The sequence below is a fragment of the Condylura cristata genome, unplaced genomic scaffold, assembly GCF_000260355.1.
Source record: "Condylura cristata isolate star-nosed mole 26May11 unplaced genomic scaffold, ConCri1.0 scaffold00017, whole genome shotgun sequence".
In the NCBI taxonomy this organism is placed as follows: Eukaryota; Metazoa; Chordata; class Mammalia; order Eulipotyphla; family Talpidae; genus Condylura; species Condylura cristata.
Window position 1 is genome coordinate 2,370,033 of NW_004567118.1, and position 13,950 is coordinate 2,383,982.

Genomic DNA, 13,950 nt, shown 5'->3' on the forward strand with positions numbered 1-13,950 from the left:
GGGTAACATGTAAATGCATCTCACTGGACCTGCTCTGCAATGACCCAGATGAAAGCTACTTTTCAGCACATTGCACACCAATGCAGGCCATGAGTTGGGGACGGTGGGGGGGGCCCCTCGGGGAGGGGGAACATCCATGGACCCCGGAGGCAAGGCTCTGCAGTTTACAGGAAGCAATGTGAAAATGGGGCCATGAGACAGGACTACAAGAGTGGCACTTTTTTTCATGGGTCTGGCCAGTCAGTCAATGGGAAGGCCCCATGCTTGCTCACCCCACTAGTTGACCCTGCTTTCGGATACATTCTCCCAGGTGATAGTGCAACAGGGTGGTCCCCAGGAAAAGGGGAAGTTCCAGGTTCCTTATTCCACCCAGAAGGAGGGTGGAGCTGAACAGAGAAGAGAGGAGTCTGGAGAAGGAAACAGGTTGGAGAGCCAGAAGGAGACCTGAAGCCATGTGGAGCAGAGAGAGACATGTGGAGAAACCGTGTTTGCTTCTTCTTGGTCCTGGACTGATTGAAACAGACGTGGGTGAGAGACCCCGTGAGGAGGTTGGCTATGGCAGCTTTTATCTTGATTCTGAATTTGCTCTTTTCCTCCCAGACTTGTCTGGCCCTGTCTGACCCTTTTCTATGGGTCCCTGCCAGAAGGTGCTTTAGGCTGTGGCGGGCTTTTAGGCCTTGCTTTGGGCCAATCCCTTTTGGGTGGACTTTTACCCACAAGGGGATGGGTAACTTCAGAAATTTGATTTAGAAATTAAAATCTTTGTCTTTTCTGAACTGCACACTCATTGTTTTAAAGTTCCTTTTCATTAAAGCTCTTATGTCTTGTCTTGATGTTGCAGGTGGCAGAACCTATTTAGAGCCGGCAGGTTTGGGGGTTCGGTGGTACCCCTTCTCTTCCTGCTCTATAACAATAGTTCACTGGGAGACACTAAAAGTACACCCTAAAAGACATGAGGAGACATCCCTTGACCATCTGGTCTTACCCAAGTGGTCTCCTTGGTTACCCTCTGAGTTTCATCTCCTAAGCTCTGGAACTCTCAGTTCTTCTAGACCTTGAGGAAGCCAGGTCTTTAAAGACACTTTTGTCCTCTCCAATGCAGCTGGCCAGGTGACCCACAGAAGGTCCCCAGCTAACAACCCAGAGAGCCAAATCTGGCGCCTCTGAAGCCATCTGCAGAGACCCTGCTTCTCTGATGGCTCCTAGCCAGGAGTCTCTCCATGCTGCCTCTTATAAACATTTGCATATCTGAAACTTACATTTACATTTTACAACTTAGATTCCTAGGAAAAAGCTACCCAGTTTACCTATGTAACTCCCCTCAGGTGCCTTGGGAGGTGTCAGGGAGTAGTCGAGGGAGTCCTCCTAGAAGCTGTATATCCAGGCGGGGATGTGAGCATCCTAATCCGGGTGTGTCCAGATTATGTACTGTCTGGCTCAGGCAGGTCCTCCCTCCGGCCTGCTGTGTGCTCCCTCAGAGTATTCTGTGCTTGTGAGTCCACTAGGGGTGTCCTCTATCTGTTGTTTATGCTTTTGAGGCAGATGTGTTTTCCAGGACTGTTTCCTCCTTTGCAAAATGGGGACAATTGACGCATGACTTCACAGGACTGCTGCAAAGGCTGCATGAGCTATTTCAGGCCACGCCTTGCAGTGGGGCATGGCGTGTGGGTCACACTCTTTGAACACTGTGATGGTGATGTGACTTCACATCAGAAAGCCCCAGCCCCCGCTATTCCTTCCTCTCCCCAACTTGTCCTGGAAGAGGCTTGAATGTTCTCCTTGGAGATGCACAGCTCTGAGCCTGGGTGTTGAATCGGAGACCAGGTGACAGCCACAGTGGCAGCAGCTGAGGTATCTTGTCTCACTCAGAACACCTGCTAAGGCAGAGCCTGGCGAGGAGACTCTTTGGTCTGGGCCCTGATGGAGCCTGTCCAGAAAAAGGTAAGAACTCAGATCCAGAGTGGCATCTCCAAAGAGTCCCCAACAAGAATGCTGGCTTTGAAGCCCGCCAAAATTTTCCTCATTGTCATGGAGACCTAATAAAGCTGACTGACTCCCCAAAAGAATCCTGTGTCTTCCTCCCCCTCTTCTCTTGGCTGGGAGACAGCAGTTCTTCCCTAAACTGGTTCCATCCAGTACAAAGCTGGGATTTGCTCAGGCTTGTGTCTCTTTCCTTGGGCATGGTTCCTACTAAGTTCCATTAATTTAGTCTTGATGATACCTATTGACTAAACAAGTATTTCATGGGACCCTCATTAGCAGGCTGGGAGAAGATGTACAGAAAAAGCAAGTGATACGTCCTTCTGTGTGTTCTCCATTCATAGGGTGACGAGGCTGTGAGGCAGAAAGGAAGACATCTCATCAGAGATTCAGGCAGTATGCTGTTGGGCCTTTAAAAACTGGTTCAGGTTTTATGGAAGCCTGTCCGGAGAAGATGGGCAATAGATGTGGACCTTGGGGCTGATATTTCAAATGAGAAGTTAATTTCATTTGCCCAAGATGATCTCATGGGATGAGTCCTAAGCAGATGCGAGCAGGTTAGGGTTCTAGACCTAGTTCTGCTCTTGATTAGGTGAAAGAGCTGGCATGTTCTTTCTTCTCTGAACCTCTGTAGCCTCACCTATAAGGTGGTGTGGTGTTGGATTCAATGCATTTTGAAAACAGTTACCTACTCACCTGAAGTTTGGTTAGTCACTTGTGTTTGTTACAAACAGGCAGGAAAAAAAAAAATCAGGCTCTCCTTAAAGGAGTGCATATACTGGTCCCAGAGAATGAGCTCAGAAAAATAGCTTGGGGGATTCCAAGTCCTGTGTGCTCCCACAATTGCAGCTTAAGCAGTCCAGATCCATCAAGTGTCTGGCTAGATCACAACTGCCTTTCTGGCACAGTGTCGGGCACAATATATGTTTATTAAATGAAGTGGTGAGGAATGAGGTGACAGAGACCTGCATTTTGGCACCCAGAACCTCAGCTCTTTTGGGAATCCCTAGTACCCTACTCAGCATAAGAGGAAACAAGGCTAGGGGGAACCATGCTTTCAAATGTCCAGGCTAGGGCCTCTGGCTTCTGCAGCAATCAATAGAAAGTGGGTCACAGAATAGTTCTGCTGAGCACAAACCCTTGAGGGAAAACCTGGATTCCATGCCAGCTCACACTTATGGAGCACCTACTGTGTTGGCACACAGTGGTTGGCACGTAGTTTTAGTTCATTTAATTGTGGCCTCAAAGGGCTGCACAGGAGAACGAAGGAAATTTGAGTTGTAAACCCTATGGCCGAATCACCATCTGCTCTTGTTTTCAACCTCCGTAAAAAGGGAACAATAGAACCACTTCGCCAGGTTATGGGACTGAAACGAACACGTGGAAGCCGAGCACTTCATATACGCTAGTCTTATTGTTCCTCTGGGCACACAAGTCCGCCTCCCCCCAGGGCGCACACGCAGACATAATCACACTCCCACGTACACACAGATGCACAGAGACGTGTGCAGACCCAAGCCCGAGAAGCTCGAGAGCCTCAGACCCCCGGGTCAGCGCCGAACCCCGCTGAGAAGTCACTGGAGCTCGGCTTCCCTCCTTTTCTCTCAGCTCTTTATGAATGAACTCTGGCCGTGCTGTTTTTTTTTTTTTTTTTATGAATGAAAGCTCAAGCCGTGAATGAAGCTGGGCGCCAGCCCCTGCATTCTGATAGGCCCCCGAGGCTGGGAAACTCCGCCCCCACGACTCTGCCGGGCGAGTCTCCGGATTGGCGGGCGTGCCCGGCCCTGGGGTTTCATTCACAAAAGTCAATGAAACAAAGGGAACGGGGTGGCGGGGGAAGGGCAGGGTGGGAGGAGGAGGGGGAGAATGTGGCGGGGGGGGAAGGGGGAAATGAGCCGCGGCCGAGGCGTAGGAAATGCGCCAATCAGCGGCTCCCCCGGGTTCACAACTGTCTGAGGCGCCGGGAAAACAAGCCAGAGCGCGGGGGACCCCGGGCCGGGGCCGTGTAGCTTCCGCACAGCCCCGCGGCTCTCGGTGCAGTCCCCGGGGCATGCTCCGGACCCCCAGCGGCTCCAGCACAGACGCCCGGGCCTCAGGTGAAGCTGCGGGAGGCGGAGGGCAGAGAGTGTCTGTGATTCCGCGCGTAGCCTCCGACTCACACCAAACTCCGCCGCCTCCCCCTCGGTCACAGGGCGGGGGTGGGGGAGGTGCCGCGATCGGGGCTGGAGGGGGCGAGGGAGTTGTGGGCGTGCGAACGGTGCACGCCTTGTCCGCTCCTCCGCGCGCGAGCGCACACACACAGGCGCGCGCACACACTCACACACACACACACACACACACACGTCTTATGTAACTGAGCTAGAGCAGAGCGGGGCTGCAGAAGGCAGCCGAAACGGCGAGCCCGGCTCCCAGGAGCAGGTGGGACCTCCTTTGGTGGGAGGGGAGTAGTGGCGGCGCGCAGCCAGACACACGGAAACCTCCGCATCGCCTGAGTGAGTCGGAGAAGTTTTGCCGTCGGACCCCGGGCCTCGGGACTGCGCCCTCCCCGCCGCCCTGACCCACCCCCACCCGCTGCCTCCACCGGACCGTACGCGAACGCAGCCCCTTCCCCGCGCGCCCCCCAGGTCTCAGCCCCCGCGCGGGGCCCGGGCCGCACGGCCGGAGGGAGCGGCCGGATGGAGCGGAGGATGAAAGGCGGATACTTGGACCAGCAAGTGCCCTACACCTTCTGCAGCGTGAGCGCCGCGCCGGCCTCCACGCCCGCCCCCGCCCCGCACCCCGCCCCTACCCGCCCAGCAGCCTAGTCCCCGCGGCCCCAGTGGGTCCGGGGAAGCCCGGCCCCGCCGTCACCCCAGACCCCAATCCCATCCCCACACCGGGGGGCCTCGGGGTGACTCGGGGGGGCATTCTTTCCCTTCCCCGCAGAAATCGCCCGGAAATGGGGGCTTGCGCGAAGCTCTGATGATCCCGCAAGGGAAGCTCATGGACCCGGGCTCCTTGCCGCCCCCCGACTCCGAAGGTAAAGAGCTGCGGGGAGAAGCTGCGATTCTCCTCACCACACATATCCGGAGGGCCATCCCGGAGCCCCCACCCGTTCCCCAAAAAGGCGCACTTAAAGACTTTGATCTTTCTGTCCCGACCTTCCGAGGAGGAGGGGGTGGCGCGGTGCTGCTAGGGCTTACCCTCACCATCACCTCCACCTCACCTTCTGCAATTCCATTATTCACCCCTTAGATCTCTTCCAGGATCTAAGTCACTTCCAGGAGACGTGGCTGGCTGAAGGTGAGTAGTTTTGTGATCTTTCTGTTACAGAGAGGGTGGTGCTCTCTTCCACCTGGCCCACTTCCTTGCTCTCCCCAATTCCAGGAGCTTGCCAGTACCCCTCCTCACTTCCCCTGCCGCACTCCCCAGCACCCAGTGTGGACACTTATATTGATATTTATTTTCTCTGCCCTGAGCCAGGCTTGTGTAACTAGGCCTAGGGATGAATCAGACCATTGTGTGGGGTATTTGCTTATTTGAATGGAACTTGGCCCGGGGCCTGTTTTCCTGGTTGAAATTTTCATTTGCAAAGTTTGTTTGGCTGCAGCCACCAGGCTGAGGTGTGCTTTGGGGGCTTGGAGAGGAGTGGGTGAGTGACAAGAGAATGAGAAGAAGCAATTCATTTGTTACCTCTTTTCACAAGTTGCCAAAACATTGATTTTTCTTCTTCCCAACCCCCAGGGCCAAACAATTTGCTGCCTGAGCCAAAAGAACAAAAGTTTAAATCTTTTTGCAGCACTTTGCCATGAGGCCCCAGCCTTGATTATAATTCTGATGGTGACACCTCCTTTCCTCCCAAACACCTCTTCCGCAGGCAAAGGGGTTAGCTTCCTACTGGGGGGTAGGCATTATGTTTCTGGGGTCTCCCCGGCTGCATTTGTTGGTGTGTTTTGGTGGGACCTGAGGGTGTTGCTTGTGGGACTGCAGGTAGGAGGCTTATAGTGTTGAGATAGTCTCTCCGAGGGAAGGGTTAATTACTGTCCCTATCTTAGGGATAATCTATATTTTAACAAGAAACCAAACAGCAGGAGCCCCCTTTCCAGGGATTTTCTCTTCCTCTCTCCCCCAGCCCTCCATTGCCAAAGATCTACAGCAAATTTTTTATGCCGAAATCTACCATGTAACCTTCTATTAAATTTTGGGGTAAAGACCCCTGACTAGATACTTGGGACGAGACTGAATCTGTCCTGACAGCTCTGGTGTCTATCCCCAAATACGTATGTTAGCAGGATGCCTGTGGAATTCATGGCTGAGTGACTGCAAGGGTGCTCAGGGGATCGGGAGCTTGGGGTGTTGGGCAGACCACTCCTGACTGCAAGCCCTGTGTGCCCGGCTCCGGGTCACAGGCAAAGCTTTACCCAGTCTGCCCATCCTCCTCCTGGGGTTCCGGAGCTGGGCTGGAGCTGAAGAACAGAGCGCAGAGGTCTCAGTTTCCTGGGTCTCTCGGAGACTTCCTTCCCCAACACCTGACTTCTGTCTGACTCGCCGGCCTCCTTGTCTGTCAGATGAGGGTCCCCGCACTTCCCACAGTGGGCAGCTCCCGGGACTGTCATGGAGAGGGCAGGCTCTGAGGTTGGCATTTAGGCAGCAGCTGGTTCATTGGTGCCTGGCTTTGGAATAGCAAGGGGAGGGAAATGCTCTCTCTCACCCTTGGAAGCCCCACCCCTCGGCGGTGGGGGCCTAGAGCCTGTACGTGTGTCTATCCGCCTGTGTCCCTGTGACAGTGAGTGTGTGTTTCGAGCCGCTACCCTGGGAGTCCCTGTACATTTAAATCCTGTGGGTGGGGAGGTGGGGGTGGGAATTGCGGGGGGGGGGGGCGCTCTGGGATCTCCTTGGTTCCCTCTCCTTCCTTCTGAGGGAGCAGCTCAGGTTCCCAGCTGGCGATGGATGGCCAGGCCTGAGGGGGGGATGCTGAGGCCGCTTGCTCCTTCTCACTCTGCGGAGACAGATGCAGCTGCCGGGGCCCTGTCCCCCTGCACCATCCCAGCACCACCCCAGTCTCCTCTCCTGCCTCTTCCCACCAGGTCAGTGATCCCTGCAGCCCAGAGGGAATTTGGGGGGCAGGGAGGGACTAGTTTCTTTGGAAACTTGCCAGTGGTGGGGTGCAGTCAGGAAGAATGGGGGCCGGAGCCCAACCTCCCTCCTTCAGCTTGATTTCACCCTAAAGCCTCAATTTGGAGAAAAGCTGCAGGTCCTTGTGGGGTGGGTGGGGCTGTGAAAATTGGGTAGAGGGGGCAATCCCCAAGGTGGATCCCAGGGGATGTGGGTGCAGATCCAGGGTCTGGCAATCATGAGGGTGTGAGAACTCCTGAAGAAGCAGCTTAGATATTTGGGGGGTTGAGGCTTTTCTAGAGGGAGCATGTGGGGGGGGAATGAAGTGAGGCTTCAATCAGGGCGTGTCTCATTTAGGGTACCTAGGATCTGTTGAGTTGCTGGAGAAAGAATCAGGCTGCTGCAGGAGACAGGCTCAGGCAGGCTGAGCCCAAGTTGTGTCTGGTGATGGGTAAAGGGGTGCTGCTCTGGTCAAGGGTCTCCTCGGGATTCGGCAGGAGGTCTCGGGAACCGTGGGGACAATGGCTTTGGTCCATGTGGTAGTGAGGAACGCTGATGCTGGGCCAGGCATGTCCTTGGTACGAGGCCGGGGTCTGCAGATCCACAGAAGCTCTGAGTGGGTTAGGGGGCTCCTTGAACCCTCGGGTGTGGTGTGTAAAGTTATCAGGGGTGCATCATGCACAAAGGACGGTGAATTTTCCTAGGGAGAATATCGCCTATAGCCTTTATGAGCAGCTCAAAAAGACAGGTTTGTCCTTCCCTGTTTAGGAATCCCTGCTCCCAGGTCTTCCTCCAAGGTCTCTAATTTCCCTTTCCCTTGGTTTTCCCCATTATTTGTACATCCAAAAAGAGACCCCCATGTGTGGAGGGTGTTGTGGAGGGTGTGTGTGGAGTATGTTTCACCTGGGTGCTGCCAGGAAGGAAAATGAGTCCGGGGGCATGGTTCTGTGTCTGCCTGTGGTGTCTCAGCGGGGCAGGGGGGAAGATGGGGTTAATCCTGCTTCCAGTCTTTCCTAGCTATGATGCCTTCTTCCACATCTTTCTGCCTCCTCCCTTTCCAGAAGGCTCCTGGGGACAAATGTCCCCTCCATAGATAGAGAACTGGTTCCTTCCAGCACAGAGGCTGCCAGTTGGGGGCGGGGTAAGGGTGAAAGACAAGACCAGTGGTGACACAATGGAGCTGAAGCTTGGGAGAATGCCTCCCCTTTCTGGCCCCCCCAATCCACTGGGACTCCTTAAGAGGTCCTTCACCCTGTGATTGGAAGGGGAGACAGTGATGGGACATATATGGTGTAGGTAGGTGACTAGGCTGGGGGTTGGCTTAATTACTTAACTGTCTTAGTCCCCCAATTCTCTTGGAGGCCAGCTTGGAAAGCCCCCCAGTCCCTTCCTCTTCTAATGACTTACTCCCTACCCCAGTGTGGAGGAATGTTCCCTAAAATTCTCTCTTTCTGGGCATTATGCTGTCTTGGCATTTTCCCTATCCCCCTAGGCAGGTAAACTCCTCCATAGTGCCAGGATGGAATTGGGGGCAGACCCTGGCACACTAGCTTGGCAGCCAAAAATCAGCCAAAGCTACAAGTAAATAGAGTGGCATGTGCTCAAGACCAAACATGGTATTAGAAATTCTCCTGCTCTCCAGGAACGCTAGGCTCAAGGTTACTGTTCCTATTTCTATCCTGTTGACAGTCTCTGAGCAGGGCCCCTTGGGAGGAGGCCAGGGTCTGGGAGGGGCCAAGCAGGAGTAGATTTGTCTTGGTTGATTTCTCCTGGTTCTGGGAAGAAAGTGGCATCACCTCTTGGCATGTGGTTTGTGTCTGGGGGTGGGGACGCTGCTGGGAGGGGGTGTGGTTACCTTCAGGCCTAAGGTAGGAAGAAAGGCAAGATGACCCTAGGGCCCTCCAGCGTCATGTGACGTGCCCTCTGACGCCAGTAGGAGATGCCCCCAGCCCATTACCTCAATGGAAACTGGCAGCTAATGAAGCCCCAGAGGGGGCCCAGAGTGCGTCAGTCAGCCTCCCCCATGTTCTGCACGTCCCCTGCCCTCGGGACCCTCCTTGCCTAGGTAGCAGGGAGGGAAGTGTTGCTCATCCTGCTCTGGGAACCCCCCCTTGCCACCTTGGTGCTGCCGTGGTGGGGTCAGAGGGCACAACACTGCGAATGCAGCTTCATGTCTCTGGGCAGCTGAGCAGGTTTTTCTGTCCTTCCTGTGATCCAAAGTTTCCCAAACCTCCTGTTGTTAAGGGTCACAAGATTGGGGGTGCGATTGGAGGTGTGGGGAAAGCCTTGTTGGAAATACAGATGCCCGGGTGGGGCCTGTGGAATGAGACTCCAGGAGGGGGGCTGGGCGTCCTCTCTACAATGCCCCTGGCATGGCCGTAGGCCCAGCCTGAGAATGGTTGCTTTTGTTGAGCTCCTGAAAAGATCTGTGCTGTCTGTGTTTTTGTTTGTTTTGCCCAGGGATTTCATGTCCTGCTGATTTATTTGATCACTTTAGAATTGTTTGATGCTGAATTTTCAGAAGTTCTGTAGCTGCCAGTGGCTTCTGATTGCTAAAGCCCTCTGCCTAATCCCCTGTCCAGAAGTCAACTATTGACAAATATCTGTTCATTTGACACTTCTGATATTTAAAGGAAGTTGCAGCCCCCACCCCCAGCCCAACCCATTGATCACAGCCTGAGATGTGCTGTCCACAGACAGTGGCCGCTGGTATTACCTGAGGCTGGACAGAGCCCACAGTGAGGGAGGGGTGGAAGACTAAGGGTGGGGGGCTTGCGTCCCTTCTGGCCTTGCATCCAGCCTCATAGTATTGGCCCCCACCGGCCTGAGGACAAAGGGTCATTGTGTTTATTTATACGGTCCACAAATAACATACGCGATGTCTACTTCTGAGCTGGACCCTGTTCTACGTGCTGAGGAATCAGAGGAACCAAAAAGATAAGCTCTTGCCTCCCCACATATAATCTTTACTTGGAGAAAATGGGCTTTAAACATGCAAACATGCATTCATAAGAAAAGTGTTGGTAGCCGGATGTGCCAGGGACAAAATGGAAGCAGGAGGGACCACTTTGGTTTAGGTGGTCTGAGGAGGTCTCTGAGGAGGTGACAGTGAGGTAAGATTCAATGGCCAGGAACAAATGGCAGGCACAGACTGGGGGAGAAAGAAAGGAGCTTAACTGGGAGGTGAGGCCGGCAGAGGGGTAAGCAGGGAGACCCGCAGGGCCTGGGGAAGCGCGGGACTCACGTGCTTTACGCAAAGGACAGAGTGATTGGGTTTCTTCTGTAAAAAGCTCTGGCAGCTCGGAGAACAAGCGATCCTGGGAGGTGAGAGTGGAAATGGGGGTTCTGATAAGAGGATGTGGCTGAAATTCAAGTAAGAAAAGAGTGCCTTGGCCTCGGCTGGGAGCCCCAGAGACTGGGGGGGTACTGTCTAGGCTGGGAGGGGCGTCTCCCAACCCCTGATTTTCCTTACCCCTCTGGCTGTCCTCATTCTCATCATTTTATTCATCAGTTTCCCCATTCTCCAATCCGGGAAACAAGTCTAGTCTCTGGTTCCATTGCCTTTACCGTCAAGCCCCTCTCTTGCTAATTATCCTGGAGTTCAGTGTCTGCCCTCCCCCTTCTTTCTGTGATCTATTTATTCTCGAGAGAAGGGCCAAAATGGGCAGAGACTCGGGTGAGGGGAGGCCCTCGGCTGAATACCCACCTGAAGGGGTTGGTGAGGCCAGGAAAATCAGTAGAAATGAAATTCAGGTCTCCAGGTTGGAGGCCACGGATGAGCTGCTGTTCTATTTTAGCTTTCTCGCCTCATCCCCAAGCTCAGCTGCGCCCACACTGGCACCCGAGTGCCCTCGGACCTCCCAGCTTGGCACGTCCTCTCTTCCCACCGCACATCAAAGGGATGCAGCCTGTGACCTGCCAGTGTCCCCGGGCTCCTCTCTTTTCACCTCTCTTGAACTAGCCCCCCCAGAGCCCAGCTCCATTCTACCTACTTTCCCAGGCTCTAATTCCTAGTGCATCTCAAAACCGCCAGGGAAGCCGAGCAGAATGCAGATTCAGATTCCCCAGGCAGGCTCCCCAGGTGATTCTCAGCCCACAGACTTCCTTCCCAGTTAACCCCCATTCCAGGTGCAACTCTGCCGTGAAATTTGAGGAAACTTTGCAAACTGAGGGGCAGGGCTGTCTTCACATCAGAAAAATGGAGGGAATAAAGACAAAGCAGCCAGGAAAAGACTCTGGAATCTGCTCAGACAGGTTCTGGGTACTTGCAGCGCCCCCTCAAGGATCCTAGCGGAGCCCCAAGATGGCGGGCACTAGGACCTGGGGTGGGGTTGCCTCAGTCCTGGGAAGGCTGCTTTCCCCTTGGGCTGGTGCAACTCTGCAGGGCTGCAATAATGGTGTCTCCCAGGGGTTACCGTTGGGGACCCCCATCTCAGACTCACCTCTGACTCTCTCTGCAGCTCAGGTACCAGACAGTGATGAGCAGTTTGTTCCAGATTTCCATGCAGAAAACTGTGAGTTGAGGGCCTTGGAGAGAATGGGGAGGGGCGGCGGGGGCAGGAAATGAGTCACAGGGATAAAGAATCACAAAAGATGGACTTGTTCTTTCCTAAAGAAAAGGGCGATGGCCAGGACTCCCCATTCTTGGGTTTGGACTCAAAGACCAAGGCAGTGGCTGGGAGGTGAAGATCTTGATTTAAAATTGAGGCTTGCTTAGTTCTAGCTGTGTGACCTCCGAGCAGACACATAGTCTTTCTGAGCTTCCATTTCCTTATTCTTGAAATGAGGGTCTTGGACCAGTCCTGCAGGCTCCAAAGCTAACGTTCTAAGTTACTTTCGTGCAACTGCAGGCGATCTTGCCCCCAAGGAGATATGTGCAAAGCCTACAGAGAGTCCCAGGGATGTCCTTGGCAGGCAAGAACTGAGTGTGGGGATGCTGCTAAACATCAGACAGTGCCCCCCCCAACACACAAAATGATCTGACCCAACTCAATAGTGCTGCTACTGAGCAGCCTGCCTTTAATGCCAGATACTTTGCTCTCAGCTCCCTTCGCCAATGAAATGAAACAGCACAGATAATCGAAAAGAGCAGGTAACAGAAGAGTCAATGGCAGGTTACTTGACTCTCCACTGAGGTCAGAATCTCACACCCCCTGGCCTGTAATCAACTCTGCCGCTCAGCCTGCTGACTGGAGTTTGAGAACCCAGTAGGGGCCACAGGAAAGGCCAATGTTCTTCACAGATAATTAGGAGCATGTGTGTGATGTTACTCAGCTGACATGCAAGTGGGCTAATAGCCAGCCTTACCCAGAAGAAAGATGCTTTATAGCCCCAAATAAGAAAACATCCCTCTCCGTGGAATTTTCCAGGGCCCTCTGGAAAACCAGCTTGGAGCCGCTCGCTCCACACAGGGGCTTGGGGCTGCATTAAGTACTGACCTTTGCACAGTTTCTTTGGTTCATGTGGGGCATTCACTTGACATAGAAACGTAATATGTGTTCATATAGGGAGACATAGTGTAAATGCCAAACAGTTTGTCGGGGGTCTTGGAAAACTGAGTCCCAGAGAGGGCACAAGGTTTTGTCTAGCCTCAGAGAGCAGGCTGCAGCACTCTTCTGCCTCTCGCCTGATGCTCTGCCTCCCCCACCCCCACAGTAGCTTTCCACAGCCCCACCACCAGGATCAAGAAGGAGCCCCAGAGTCCCCGCACAGACCCGGCCCTGTCCTGCAGCAGGAAGCCCCCCCTCCCCTACCACCATGGCGAGCAGTGCCTTTATTCCAGGTGAGCCTGGGGCGTGGAGGGTGGGGGGCACAGAAGGACTCAGAGAGCCGGGGCTCTGGGGGGGCACCGAGGAGTGGAGGCCAGTTGGGACACAGGTTAGACCCCAGAAAGGATTTCCCAGCTTCTGTACGGGAGCAGCTCTGCCCAGGGCTTCTGAGTAGCCTGGATTCAAACGGCAGGGAACCCCAGGCATGTACCTAAGGCCGGAACAGTCTGTTTCCACTGCCCAAGTCCTCAGGCTTGGGGACAGGTGTTCTCATGATGATACCCAGTTGCAGGAAGATTCATGACAGGAGAGAAAGTTCATGCAGGGCTGAGTGGTCCATGCTGTTTCTTGCCCAGCCCCCTGCTCTTTCTCCATAACCCCCTGACTTCACTTCCCTGGGGATGAAGGGTTCTGCTTCCCTGCCCCCTCACCCCTATCTCCCCCCAACTCCAGTGCCTATGACCCCCCTAGACAAATCGCCATCAAGTCCCCTGCCCCTGGTGCCCCCGGACAGTCGCCCCTGCCGCCCTTTTCCCGGGCAGAACAACGGAGTTTCCTGAGATCCTCTGGCGCTTCCCAGCCCCACCCTGGCCATGGGTACCTTGGGGAGCACAGGTAAGGAGACCACGAGACCCACAGACTAGGGGGTCAGGTCCCACCCAGTTTTTTGGGGTGGGGGGTTAGGGGAGAAGGGGTGTTGGCGCATCTCCCTGCTCTGGAGCTGGCTCTGAAAGGTCTGAGTGGCAGTCATGAGGAGGAGGAAGGCTCCACTTAATACTCTCTTCTCTTCCTTCTCCATCCAACCGTATCCAGCTCCGTCTTCCAGCAGCCCTTGGACATTCGCCACTCCTTCACATCCTCTCAGGGAGGGGGCCGGGAACCCCTCCCAGCCCCCTACCAACACCAGCTGTCGGAGCCCTGCCCACCCTACCCCCAGCAGAGCTTCAAGCAGGAATACCTTGACCCCCTGTATGAGCAGGCGGGCCAGCCCCCTGTGAGCCAAGGTGGGGTCAGTGGGCACAGGTACCCAGGGGCGGGGGTGGTGATCAAACAGGAGCAGACAGACTTCGCCTACGACTCAGGTAAGAGATGGCTCCTGGGACCGGCG

General features: G+C 54.6%; 1 protein-coding gene across 8 annotated transcripts in view; it reads left to right on the top strand.

Annotated features, from left to right (window-relative positions):
• Positions 1-3,937: 3,937 nt before the first annotated feature.
• Positions 3,938-13,950, top strand: part of ETV4 (ets variant 4) — a 14,037-nt gene continuing 4,024 nt past the window's right edge. Inside the window, exons 1-8 of one of the 8 annotated variants that reach the window (XM_004684118.2) lie at positions 3,978-4,076; positions 4,605-4,715; positions 4,906-4,999; positions 5,215-5,262; positions 11,535-11,588; positions 12,730-12,856; positions 13,296-13,457; positions 13,656-13,924. In XM_004684118.2, coding sequence (XP_004684175.1) covers positions 4,656-4,715; positions 4,906-4,999; positions 5,215-5,262; positions 11,535-11,588; positions 12,730-12,856; positions 13,296-13,457; positions 13,656-13,924 — 814 coding nt within the window. In that variant the 5' untranslated portion in view covers positions 3,978-4,076; positions 4,605-4,655. Of the gene's footprint in view, positions 4,077-4,315; positions 4,473-4,604; positions 4,716-4,905; positions 5,000-5,214; positions 5,263-6,879; positions 7,047-11,534; positions 11,589-12,729; positions 12,857-13,295; positions 13,458-13,655; positions 13,925-13,950 lie in introns of those variants that run through there. The other 7 variants (XM_012726590.1, XM_012726591.1, XM_004684116.2 and 4 more) reach the window with 7 other exon arrangements.